Source organism: Cibotium barometz, chromosome 32, assembly GCF_041138505.1.
Source record: "Cibotium barometz isolate CiBa-2024 chromosome 32, ASM4113850v1, whole genome shotgun sequence".
NCBI classification, from domain to species: domain Eukaryota; kingdom Viridiplantae; phylum Streptophyta; class Polypodiopsida; order Cyatheales; family Cibotiaceae; genus Cibotium; species Cibotium barometz.
Genome location: NC_141077.1, coordinates 49,496,874 through 49,511,269, shown reverse-complemented (window position 1 = coordinate 49,511,269; position 14,396 = coordinate 49,496,874). Strand labels below are relative to the sequence as shown.

Here is a 14,396-nt window from a genome sequence, read left to right as displayed (position 1 = left end):
CCAACAATTTGTTTGGTAAATTTCTTTTAAAAGAAGATAAGTTAGACGGGTCAAATTACTCTCTCTGGAATTTCATGGTTAAAAATGTCCTTATTGCCAAGGATTTATTGGGTCTTGTCAGTGGTGGTGATGAGAGACCCACCTTGCTGTCACAATTACTCTTGGCAACTCCACAATAGAGTCAAGGTTAATAGATCTAGACAGATGTCCCTCAAGTTACTGTTGATGAGATCAAAGAAGATGGGATTATAATGATGTATAGGCTACTTTGTCTGTTAAAAAGTCAATTATTCTACATATTTATTTTTTCAATATTTAAAGTTACTTGGGATGCTTTAGAGACTATGTATCAAGCTAAAAATAATGCAGGAGAGTCTTTTCTCAAAATATAACTTGATAAATGAGAAAATGCAAGACAAGGGGTCTATAAATGAACACTTAACCAAGTTGTAGGACATAAGAGAACATCATCTCAAAATTGATGAGATCATTCTAGACAAGAAAATGGTGAACATCACTCTTAAAAAAATCTTTGCATGAATCTTATCTAGGTATAAATCCTTCCCCCTCTGGCTTTATTTGAGAGAAAATGTAGGCCCTCTTACCTACCAAGAGCTTGTTAGCTTATTATTGCATATAAGGAGTATAAAGAAGGCATCTATTAGTTCTAGCAGTGATCAAGCTCTTGTCACACTAAGGGCAAAGGCAAGAAGTTCTAGCAGAAGAATAATTCAAACCAATCTTCTAAGGCTAAGGATGATTCCAAATAAGCCAAAGGAGGTTATGTGCTAGTATTACATGAAGCTTAGCCATGCACTTGCACAATGCTATAAATTGTGAACTAAAGAAAAGAATAAAAAAGAATCTAACAAAGGTTCTACCAGTTCTACCTCTCAAACAATGAGAGTGCCAAGAAAGAGGACCCTATGAATGTTAGCCTTGAAGACTTCTCACTTATGGCCATTTATTGCATCTTTAATCTTGATTAAAATTCATTTCCCATTTGTTGCATCTTTAATCTTGATTAAAATTCATTTCCCAGTGCATTCGACGGTTGATATCTTAACCGTGGTGCTTCCAAGCACATTACTTCCCAAAGAAGTTTGGTCGACACTTCAAATATAATGAAAGATGCCCAGTTGTGGCATGCTAGGTTTCTCCCATACATATCGATTAGTGGATTAATGCTTTTCCAAAAACATGAGATATTAGAGGACCTGTCTGAACTTGATCCACCACCCGGATCTTAACTTGTATGAGTTGTCCCCACTTTTATAGCCCAGGTTGATGTGGAGATAAGTAAGCTCTAGCATAAGAGATTTGGTCACCTAATCTTTGTAAGAGATATAAAGGTCTAGGATTGTGCCACATTTACACATTTTTTGAGATGTTAGATGTACGTGAAGCTTGTATGATGGGCAAGAAATATCGGCATACATTTCCACACAAAAGCAAGAATTGTGTAGAAAAGGCTCCTTTAGAGCTTATATATATAGATCTCTAAGGTAAAATGCCAACCAGTATATTGGGTGATTCTTCTTATTTCTTGTTATTGATGATTGATGACTTAGTAGGAAGATGCAAATGTATATTCTTCAGGATAAGGATAAATATCTTGGAAAGTTAAAAGTATGGCATAACGTGGTAGAGAGAATGGGACATGAAAGAGGTTGAAGAAGTTTTGAATAGACTGAGGAGGAGAATCCACATCAATTGAGTTTAATGCCTACTACAAGGAGCACAAGATCAAGAAAGATTTGGTAGTTTCTCATACTTCACAACAAAATGGTCTTATAGGGTAGTGCAATAATCACACAACGATGGAGATGGTATGGAGTATGATCAAAGGTAAAGGATTATAGAATTATTAGAGGGGGCTCATGGAGTTTGAGTTTTACTCAATTGTGCTACTACTCAATTGTGCGAAACCACACTTGGGATCTTATAGATCATCTTGCAAAATGGAAGGTTATTAGCACAAGTGGGTTTGGAAGGCCAAGTACAAGCATAATGATATAGGCAAGGCTCATGTGTGGTGAAGGGTTTTGAATAGATCTAAGGGTTTGTCTTTCAAAAGACATTCACTCCCACACCTAGATTTACCACTAGTACTTTCCTTGGATGCTCATGGGAAGTGGCTAGTATTGTAGATGGATATGAAGTCACCTTTTGAACAGGTCGAAGGATTTGACTTTCAAGAGACATTCACCCCTACAACTAGATTTACCACTAGTACTTGTCTTGGACGCTCATGTGAAGTGGCTAGGATTGGAGATAGATATAAAGTCAGCTTTTCTAAATGGAAATTTGAAGAAGGAGGTTTATATGGTGCAACCACTTGGGTTTGAGATACCTGGTTTAGAAAACAAAGTTTGTAGACTCCGAAAGGCATTTTAGGGACTATAACAAACCTCCAATAGGCATGGTACCGGTGGTGGATAGATTCTTTATTTTTGTAAGTATTGGTCTTTATAAATGCTCATAAAAAAATTCAAATTTGTATATTTTCTCTCATCAAGGCATGCACAAGACCATTGTACTATGTGTTGAAAAGATGTAGGGGAGAAGAGAGCTTAAGCTCTTGCAACAAGCACACACACACTCACAAAACCCTAAAAGAGAACACACAAGGTGAGAGGCTGAAAATCTTCTTCTTCTTCACACAACACTCAATACACCATATACAAAGATAAGAGTACACACCATATGAAAAGGTACTTAACCAAATACATACTAGGGTTCTCTATAGTGTGAACCCAACTAAAATGAGTTGGCACTATAACTATGCCAGTCTCTAGAATGGCTATCACATAGCCTGTCATCCCACTGGCTGCATATCACCCATGATCTCACCAACCATGCCAGTGGTGTAAGTGTGGGGCCTATCCCACCTCACTAGATGAGCTCGATATCTCAACACTCCCCCTCGAGCTCAACTCCATCTCATGTACACCAAGCGAAGCCCTGAATCTACGGAGCTTCGCTGTACCCAATGCTTTGGTGAAGATGTCAGCGACCTGATCCTGTGTGCACATAAACAAGGTCAATGTCTCCTGTGCCAAAACCTTCTCTCTCTGACAAAATGGTAGTGGACCTCTTTATGCTTTGTGCGAGCATGAAAAAATGGGTTCTTGGCCAACCGTATACTGCTAATGTTGTCACAAAAAATGACAACTTGTCTATCCACTGATAGACCCAAATCTGCAAGTAGCTTTCTTAACCATGCTGCCATACAGCACCTCTGTACTCGGCCTACTGGATAGAGCAACCGTAGGTTGCTTCTTGTTGCTCCAAGTCACAGCAGCACTTGCCAAAGAAAACATGAAGCCACTAGTAGATCTTCTATCTGAGATACTACAAGCCCAATCAGCATCTATATGTGTACCCACGTACACATATCTCTGTCCCAGTTTTATAAAATAGTCCACAATGCAAAGTAGACCTCACATACCTCAATATGCATCTCAATGCATCCAAATGCAGCTTCCGAGGAACCTGCATAAACTGACTCACCAACCCAACAGCATAGCTCAAATCTGGCCTGGTGATCGTCATGTAGATCAAGCTTCCTCTACTATGCGCCTATACATAGTAGGATCCTCCAAAATCTCTCCTGAATCTGCACTTAACTTGCCATTTTGATCTAATGGCACTGAGATAGGCTTACAACTTATCATACCATACTTGGATAGCATGTCCAAGCCATACTGTCTCTGTAGTAATCCAATACCATGTGGTGACCTAATCACCTCAATGCCCAAGAAATATATGAGCTCCCCCAGATCCTTCATCTCAAACTTTTGTCTAAGCAAGATCTTTACATCAAAGATCTCTGCATCATGGTCCCCCATAATGATCAGGTCATCTACATAGATGACAACAAGCACAACCCCTCTATCACTGTGTCTCACATACAGCGAGAAATTTGCATTGGCTACATGAAAGCTAGTAGTGACAAGATATTCAGAAATCTTGTTAGACCATGCTCTTGGTGCTTGTTTTAAGCCATACAAGGCTTTCTTCATCTTGCAAACATGCTCGGGGTGACTCACATCCTCATAACCAAGTGGCTGCAACATATACACCTCTTCCTGCAAATCCCCATGCAAGAATGCATTTTTTACATCCTTTTGATGTAAAGACCATTGCTTTGACTCAGCCACCACTGCTATCACAACTCTCACTGTTGCCATCTTGGCAACTGGGCTGAAAGTTTCCTCATAATCAATGCCATATGTCTGTGCATATCCTTTGGCTACCAATCTAGCCTTGTACCTGCTTATGCTTCCATCACTGTTATGTTTTACTTTGTACACCCACTTGCATCCAATGGCTTTCTTGCCTTCAAGCAATTGCACTAAATCCCAAGTCTCATTTCCATATAGTGCATCCATCTCCTCATCCATAGCTTTCTTGCAACACACATTTCCAACAGCCTCATCAATGCATGTGCGCTCTACAACCTATACAACTTTTGCCATGTATGCATAGTGATGTGCCACATAACCATCATAGGTAAACCTCTGCACAGGATTCTTCACTCTCCTAGATCTTCGCAGCTTTGCATTCATGGCTTCCATAGCCTTCTTTACACTAGGTGTTCTCATAGCTGGTATCCCAAGATCCTCATCAAGGCTCATCTCTGAGCCACTAGACTCTCCATCAACATGAGAATGCTTTGCAGAAATGTCAGGCATACTAAGGGGCTCAACAACTTTCTCTTTGCCTTTATGTGATGTACTAATCACATTTGTAGGACTCGTATTATGACGTGACCTGCCACTCCATGGTCTATTAAAACTGACCACTAGATGAGGACTCTCCTGGTCCACTCAGAAAGACTGTGATTGCTGATACTCTCCCCCTCCATCTGACCTTAGTGACTTTACATATTTTCGTGTTTGCTTTTCAACCATAACTCTGAAATTCTAAAAATGAGTGAACACCTCACCCTTATCCTTCATGAAGTATACCCATACTTTCCTTGTGTGGTCATCAATAAATGTCACATAATACTTACAGCCTCCCATAGACATGGTCTTCGTACGACCCCATACATCTGAATGCATAACATCTAGTGCATTTCTGCTCACATTTCTGTCACGTGGAAATACATGCTTTGTTTGCTTTCCAAATTGGCATGCTTCACATATTTTCTGCATACCTTCAACTTTAAACTTTGGCAGCCCTGTCACAATTCCTTTAGTCTGCATAGACTTCATTCTCTGCACATTCACATGTCCAATTCTTTTATGCCAAATGTCTGTGTCTGCAACAATTCCTAAACCATTTGCAAACATCGCAGCACTCACTTTAGGCATGTTTACATTCAATGTAAACATTCTGCCCACTCTGTTGCCTTTTGCAACCAACCTGCACTTGTCTTTAAAGTCTTCAACATAACAACCATCAGGATTAAAACAAACCTGCAAATCCTGCTCAATCATCTGGCCAACTAAAACTAGATTCTTTGTTATGTTTGGAACATGAAGTACATCTGCAAGGTACTTCACTTTGCCATCCTGCATAGACAATAGCACATCTCCAACATGGGCAATTGGATGAGCAATGTCATCCCCTGTTTCCACAAAACCTGGTCTTTCAAGGTTTTTTAAACCCATGACTTGTCATGTGGTTCGAAGCACTTGAATCAACGTACCATACATCATCTTTATGTGCTGCTTCAACATTTTTAGACATGGTATTAACGATATGCTGCATAACAAACAACCTTTTATTATCCTCATTGTTTCTGCTCGAGGATGCATAGTTGTTTTGCTGTAATTTTTCATTTTGCATGTCAGTTTGCTTCTTATAACAATTTGCCTACACATGTCCAGGCTTACCATAATAAAAGCATCCACGTGTGTCATTATACTGCCTTTGCTAATTTCCAGGACCTCTTTGACTCCCCCTGCCTCTGAATTGGTCTCTTCCACCTGCGTGTTGTTGTTGTTGTGAATTCTGGGACTGTTGTTGTTGCTGCTGCTGGCCATAATTCTGATTACCTATTCGACCACCTCCTTGGCTGTGTCCATGGCCTCCTCTACCTCGTTCTCTTCCTGAACTTGTGTAAAAGGCCTGTTGCTCTGAACTATTTTTGTTTTATGTGGTCTTCACCCAAGCTCTTCTCTTCTATAATCAACATAGACACCAAATCTGTGAAATTGGGAATGTTTTCCCAAGTCTGAATAGACGTCGTGAACGCTTTGTATTGTGGCCCGAGACCACGTAGATAGACTTCCACCTTATCATCATCATCTTCTGAAACGCCAATAGATCCAAGGGATTCCGCAATATCCTTGATCTTCAGTGCATAGTCATTCACAGACATACTCTTTTTTCTCCACAGTATGAAGTTCATTCTTCAACTGTATCTTACGTGCCTTGGTATTCGTTTCATAGAGTTTTACCAAGGTGTCCCATGCCTCCTTGGGGGACTTGGCATCCTGTATGTGCCCAATCATGGTGTCCTGTATACTGATAGAGAGCCAATACATAACTTTTCTGGCTCCTTGGTTCCCATCCTTGAACTCTTTCACATCTGCAGAGCAGTCGGATTGATCTCCGGTATCTCCGGTGCCTCTTCTTGCTCATCTTCTATGTAGTCCCAGTAACCCTTTCCCATCAGGAAATTTATCAACCTGAACCTCGAAGCATGGAAGTTGTTCTTATCAAGCTTCTCAGCAACAATCTGGTTTATGCCATCATTTAACATCTTGCTAGATACACAAATTTACCAGAAATAACACTCTGGTTTGTCATGCACAAACTGCTGTATTTTCTACAACAGTACTGTACTACACTCAAATGTCTCAACCAGTGACCTCAATGTGCATACATATGCCCAATGGCAACTGTTGACCTCCTTGCAGCACACACAATGTCGGCACAACCAATCTATCTTCCTGCAATTCTTAAAACAGAGTTCTGCACAGAATCGATAACTTACCTGCAGTGCTCGAAATCGCCTACTTTTCGAAAAATGAAGGTCCTAATGCGCCCGAAACGCGTTTTCGACCCAAAAAATTTCATCCGATAGGGAAATATAGTTGCCCTTTAGCTTTACTCCCGCGAAGAAAGCTCCTCAATCAGAGATCGTTTGCCGGTGCCTCCCGTAGAGCTCCCGACAAGGGTGTAGTCGCCAACACAAATAGGGAAGAGTAGTTGAAGCTCTTACCCTCGTACCGCTTCTTGTGCTTCTCTTGCTTGCAGCTCAGTCCTTAGCATGAACTAGGATCTGATACCATGAAAAGATGCAGGGGAGAAGAGAGCTTAAGCTCTTGCAAGCACACACACACTCACAAAACCCTAAAAGAGAACACACAAGGTGAGAGGCTGAAAAAATTCTTCTTCTTCACACAACACTCAACACACCATATACAAAGATAAGAGTACACACCATATAAAAAGGTACTCAACCAATACATACACGGGTTATCTATAGTGTGAACCCAACTAAATGAGCTGGCGCTATAACTATGCCAGTCTCTAGAATGGCTGTCACACAGCTTGTCATCCCACTGGCCACATATCACCCATGATCTCACCAACCATGCCAGTGGTGTAAGTGTGGGGCCTATCCCCCAGTGTCCACCGCCTCACTAGGTGAGCTCGATATCTCAACATGTGTGATGTTGAGTTTAGAGTTTGATATGATAGACCTTGGGCTTGTGCATTTTTGTTTGGGGATAGAGGTCTAGCAAGAGTTAGATGGAATATTCATTTCTTAGCAAAAGTATGCAAGGGAAATTCTAAAGGGATAGAGGTCTAGCAAGAGTCAGATGGAATATTCATTTTTGTTTGGGGATAGAGGTCTAGCAATAGTTAGATGGAATATTCATTTCTTAGCAAAAGTATGCAAGGGAAATTCTAAAGGGATAGAGGTCTAGCAAGAGTCAGATGGAATATTCATTTTTGTTTGGGGATAGAGGTCTAGCAATAGTCAGATGGAATATTCATTTCTTAGCAAAAGTATGCAAGAGAAATTCTAAAGGCATTTGGCATGGCTGAGTGTAAGTGTGGTTACATGGAGGTTGATGCAAATCTTTCTATTGAATATTCTTCTCCACTGGTGGATATAAAGAAGTACATGAAGTTACTGTGGGCAGTTTGATATTCCTATGCAAGCAATACACGTCCTGACATCAACTTTGTAGTTGGTTAGAAGAAGGCATAGTGATGTAGGTGTTGAAATACATCAAAGGAAACATTGTGTATTGCATCACTTACAAATCGGGTAGTTCCTTGATTGGATTTTGTTACTTAGATTAGGCAGCAAAAAAAACTATTTTTGGTAACTGTTTTCTTATTAGGTTGGGAGTTACATCTTGGATCAACAAGAAGCAACCTCCTACAGTGGCACTTTCTTCTACAAAAGCTTAGTATAAAATAGCATTCTAAGTTGCTTCATGCAAAGTAGTTTAGTTGAGGAGGATCTTAGGAGACATGGGTGTTTCTCAAAAGGGAGAACCAATGTTACTGTGTGATAATCAATGTTGCATGGCTATTGCTAAGAACCCAATGTTTCATGCTCGCTTAAAGCACATTAAGATACAATATCATTATGGGCATGAGCTAATTCAAATCAAGTGGTGTTGTTATGAATATACGTAGAGTCTCTTTGGTTGGCACAAAGATCATTGTGAAAGAAAGCACTAGCAACGCTCACCCATCAGCACTTAGACCAGTGGTTATTGCCTCGCAGTAGTAGCCCACAAAGTGCTTATATAAGCAAGATTGCCATCTCTATGAGTAGCAATCAAATTAGACACCTCCTTCTCCAACATTAGCATTGTCTTCTTTAACTCCCTAACGAGTAGAGCTACCACAATTTCTTCTTCCCAAGCTACGAGGGTGTGATCTTTGTGCACATGAGTAGTAGCCCCAATGTGTATGGGAGCCACATTGTTGTTATACAGCCCCTTTCGATATCTTTGCTTGCTGTTGTAAACAAATTACTCTGCACCACATTGTTTTTATTTAAATTTGTCTTCAATCTTTACTTTCTCTTGGCCTATTTGTTGATAGAAAGATCTTTATCTTGGCCTGTTTTGATAGAAATGTGGTCACCTTAAAATTTCGGCCTGTTTAATAGAAAGGTGGCTGTCGTCAAATCTCTTCTTGCACATCTTGGGACCAACCCCTATTTCTTGGCTAGTGTACCAATGAATAGCTACCCTTACATTACTCCTTTCCATAAAACTTGGCCAAGATAAGCTTGTAAGGCTACAAAACTTGCAAATGTTCTCTCTCTCTCAATCAAGAAAAACAACCCCCTCATTAGTATTTAAGGCACATAAAACATATCATCTTCCTCACTATCCTCACTCTCACTCTCTTCCTCCATAGATAGGAAGAATTAACACAAATATAAAATTAAGAACAATAGTTTGTGCTAATGCAAGAGAGAGAAAAAAATGTGTGCATGGGTACTAGTCCTCCATAGGAGTTATTTGCATATAGCACACTTGTCTCTCAATCCTTCTATTAAAATGTCTTTCTTGTTCTTTCGATCGCAATATGTGTCCTTCAAGCAGAAATATTCTATGTCGGAGATATATATTCTTGTTATGATTCTTGTTATATTTTTATCATAGCCAATCCCCACACGGTGGACATGCCTTGTAACCCTTTATTGATAGACCTATAAACAATCGAAGTCTTAGTGCAATTGTTATTCCTGTCACTTTCTAATCCAAACACAGTAACTTTAATCATGTACCTGAAGAATAACCATAGGCCAGGATAGTCATGTGAATAGTCCATGTTAGATTGCCGTGAACCTCGAAGCTTCGTTCACCCTGTAGAATTGGACATGTCAAGCACTTTTATCCCTTTCCATAGTTGTTGTAGATCCTTGATGAGTGGTGCTAGGTACACATTTATGTCTTTGACTTGTTGTTTTCCTACATCAAAGTGCTATATCAAATCAGAGTTTTCAAGAAGTATAAACATTTTGGGTTGATATAATTTCATATCATGTTGTTTGTGCATGTACGTGGAATTAGTAAACTCAATATAAGATGCTCCTTCTTTATAGACATGAATGGTGGTAGGTTGTAATTGATCAACACTATCAGCCAAGTTGACACCTTGCTTAATTTAAGCGAAAATGGATTGATTCTATTGAGATCCAACAACAAGTTTTAAGCGACAGGGTTCTTGACTAAAATTTGGCCATGTTCTATCAATGTTCTTGCTCGGGGGCTCACCTCTAAGAAATTTTATGTATCACGTGCGTTCAAGGAGTATTAAAAAAACCCCTTACACTTACATACTTTTGTTAATAAAGTGATCCCTTTTTCTTCATAAACTTATAGTTTTTATTCAAAAATTGGTTAAAAAAACCCCTCCTGTAAATGTAATTCTATAACTTTTTTGAATTAATATACCCCTCTTGATGAACTCACGTGCTACACTTATATATTTTTAGGTGAAACCCCCGAGTGTGCTTGAAGGCTTCAAAGTCAAATGAAATGCGTAGGATCCCATCTGTGCTGCTCACATTATTTTCAGACCAATCCATAAGATTTAATAACTCCAAGCTCTAAGATAAGTACTCTATTTGTGGGGATGATGGAAGACTCTTAGAATCTTATAAAGGAATAAGTGTTGCTCCCTCCTTAAAACGCGATGCACTACATTTGGGAAAGAGAACAGATTTTTAATGCTCTCCTTGATACAAAATGTAATCATTAATGCATGCATGGATCATTTTATAGTCAAGTCCAAGACTCATCATCATCTTTTATGCCTTGTTCCTTGTTTTTGGGATAGTGTTATTGGGCAGTAGAATCTTACTAGAAAGTAATCTGACAACAACAGTTTATTAGGAAAATAGACATACCCTATCATTTAGCATCCATGTATATGATCCACTTATGTTAGTAATGCTGAAACTGATACATTTCTCTAAGAGTAGCAATCTTGGAGGTTCAGGATGAGGAAGGTCATAGATAATCTTGTCATAGAAGAACTCTCATAGATCTTTATGAGTGCTTCTTCTCAGAGATATTTTTCATGAGGATCACTGTCATTTGTATTACTTTGAAACCAATCATTAAGAAATTTAGTCATGCTGTTAGCATCATGCTTTGAATTGTCAGGTTGCTTTATTTGACATGCCTATTGCTCTCTCAACCTTTGAAAAGTACTAAGATCCTATGCTCTAAGAACCCGCATACACTCTACTGATAATCGAGAGTGTTCTTGATGATATAAGGGCACATCCTCTACAATATCATATTCTAGAACTTGTGATCTGATATGAATTTGACAATCATAAAGACATAATAATTCATAATAAGACAAGTGCCTACAAAGTAATAAGACGAGTGATAACAAAGCACAAGTAATAAGACAAGTGATAACAAAGCACAAGTAAACACATTTGTAAAGTCTCATCAAATTTTAACATCATGTACACATGCTGTTTCAAATATACTCAAATTAAGAGGACCTTGAGTGCCACAAGATATAATAAGTGAAAAATGTAAATATACTACTATAATGTTATGGATCAAAGCCCATTACAAAATACATGTGCACTAAAAATGTTACAAATATATCCATTCTCTATGTGGAGCTGGTGGTCACCTATGCGAACATTATTCACTTGCAACTCCTCACTAACATGCAAGGATTTAATAGCATTGACTACAATGTATCTAGGCACATCTCTACTACTCATGTTCACTAGCTCATGACCATTGTCACACTCCACAAAAGTATAATTAGTTCTTTCATTTCCCCCGAGTCCGCTCTACTGTTGATTAGCCCCAATATTTGTCCTTGAGTGTAAGGTCTACCAATCTCTTTGATTCATTAATGCCTCTTCTAGCGAGAGAGGTAGCATTAGTACATAGCCCATATGTGGTCATACTCCTGATGTAATGAGCAAGTTAAGCCACTAATCCCATGAATTGATAAGTCCACAAAATGTCATAAGAGTGACCTCAAAGTGAACTGGGACATGTAGTGAGCAAGTTGATGCCACAGACCCCATGAATAGATAGGTCCACAAAATGTCATAAGAGTGACCTCAGAGTGAGCTAGGACATGCAAATCCTATCTAATAAAAAGACATTGACCCCGCCGACAAGGCATGATCACATAGTGAGAACCTCAGAAGCTGAAAATCTCTCCATCAGCGAGCTCCCAACCAACCACCATAATGTATGTGATTATATAGTAGGCGATCGGGTAAGGGATGGTCACCAAACATCTCAGAATGAGAACCAAGAGGTAATTGGTGTGCATATGTCTCCATCTATAAAATAACAGCTTGATTATGTTGCATGTGAGGAAGCATAGATCGATCAAGACCATGAAAGCCATTTCACATCAGAAAGATGTACAACTAGATTTGGTCATGATGATTGTACCTAGATGCATGTTATATATCACTTTGTCTATCAAGATCATATAGAATTTGAACAACTTAATGTACAATGCTTAGAAAAAAGAAACATCACTTACCATAGGTTGATCATGTCTCTCTATTATTGGTAAATCATGACATCTTACAAAGTCTAGCTCATGGATATGGTATTGCCATTGTGTTCGAAGGTGAGTACCTCGATAATTCACACACCAACATCAAACTCTCTGCTCATAGTATGTATGTGCCTCATCAGCTTCATGCTGCACGGATCTAGAGGACATTATAGAAGATGTCGATGAAGACAAGGACACACCTCCTCGCCCTATCATAGGAGATTGTAGTCGTGCTGGAGGAGGTAGTGTACAAGAGGATGAGCCAAAACCTGTTTTCCATTGGAACAAAAGAACAATTAGAGAAACTACTTGTTGTTCATTGTTTTTGGAGTTCTTCACTCATATGAACCTAGTAAGTATTATCTCTAGTTATAATCTATATTTAGACTCATTGTTTCTCTTGCAGCCTATGTCTACGTGACATGAAATTCAGTGACTTGATGGGCGAGTGTTTCATAGCTCATAGTTGTCGACACATGAATTAATTTTTGATTCTAACTTCTTGGATGTGACTTGGAAATGTGTAGGAAATATTGCTCACAGTGGTGGAGAATACCAAGCCCCCCATAGTATGCATCTTGAGTCACAAAGGGCCTTTCGGTGGGAGATGCAACTCAAGACGCATTGGGATCAACAGAAGGTATGTCATATTTATTCTCCAACTATGTACTAGTGCCTGTCTTAAATCTTAGGTCTATGTATACATGTTGTTTTGATTATGAACGGATGCCTATAGGATGCAACACAAGCTAGGATTTAGGCTAGACATATATCATGTCTTGGCATGATAGGCAAGAAGGGATTTATTGCCACTTTTGTAATTATTAGAATGTTTACATTTGGTCTTATACGTGCATGTAGGTGTGTATCATATGTTCTTTATATCAACCGATAAGTCATGTGTTTTTTAAATAATAGGTGAAGGACTATGGTCGTCTCATGAGCCCACTCCTCAAGAGGTAGAGATGGAACCTCTTAGGGTTATAGCTATCTCCATGAGCTACTTTTATAAGTAATCTCTATTAAATGTCATTCTATTTCTAATTAAAGTATTCAAACATTAGCTAATTAGGTTTTCTAAACTGTACGAGTTGCAAGCGATGAGGTCATTATGGAGGTAGATCGACAGAGTTCCATTGGGCATAGATTTGCGTCGACAAAGCAGTTTGCACCAGGGAAAGATGATCATGAGGACAATGAGGGTACATATCATGGAGACTACATGTCCCTCCTCCTCCTTGCTCTAGATCCCTAGCTTGTTTCAATCCCCATTTTATATTTGGAGATGTTGTACATAGTTATACTATTACCCACATCATTTGTATAGGATTAGGTAGACTATGGCGGCCTAACATTCTACCATTTATACTCTTTAGATTTTACCATTTGCAGACATTTGATCACTTTATTACTTTGTACTCTTGTATGCTTACATATATACTTTCTACTTTTGTACACATACATATATTTACATGCACTTACATATATTTATATACTTTGTACTCTTGTACACTTACATATATTTACATGCACTTTTATTTTTGTTCAACTTTGTGCACAAATGTAAATTATTGAAGTATAGTTATGTGCTTACCGGTGTTATAATCCACCATGTTTAACTAATCTTTTCTCACTTGTGCGCTTGACTTTCAAGAGAGAGATTTCTTTAATATGTGCTCAATCCAATTTGAGAGAGAGAGAGAGAGAGAGAGAGAGAGAGAGAGAGAGAGAGAGAGAGAGAGAGAGAGAGAGAGAGAGAGGAGTAATGTGTACATGTGAGAGAGACAAAGAGAATTCACACTATTACACATGTTTTTAATTGGGTAAAAGTGACATTGAGCGTCACTTAAGTGTTGCCCCCGTTATCATGCGTAGCAATGGAGTATTTATTTTTAATG

General features: G+C 38.9%; 1 protein-coding gene across 1 annotated transcript in view; it reads left to right on the top strand.

The window, feature by feature from the left end:
• LOC147620299 (uncharacterized) overlaps positions 1-11,159 on the top strand; it is a 43,043-nt gene extending 31,884 nt beyond the window's left edge. The window contains exon 5 of the mRNA XM_086772616.1: positions 11,109-11,159. Coding sequence (XP_086628742.1) covers positions 11,109-11,159 — 51 coding nt within the window. The remainder of the gene's footprint in view (positions 1-11,108) is intronic.
• The last annotated feature ends 3,237 nt before the right edge of the window (positions 11,160-14,396 follow it).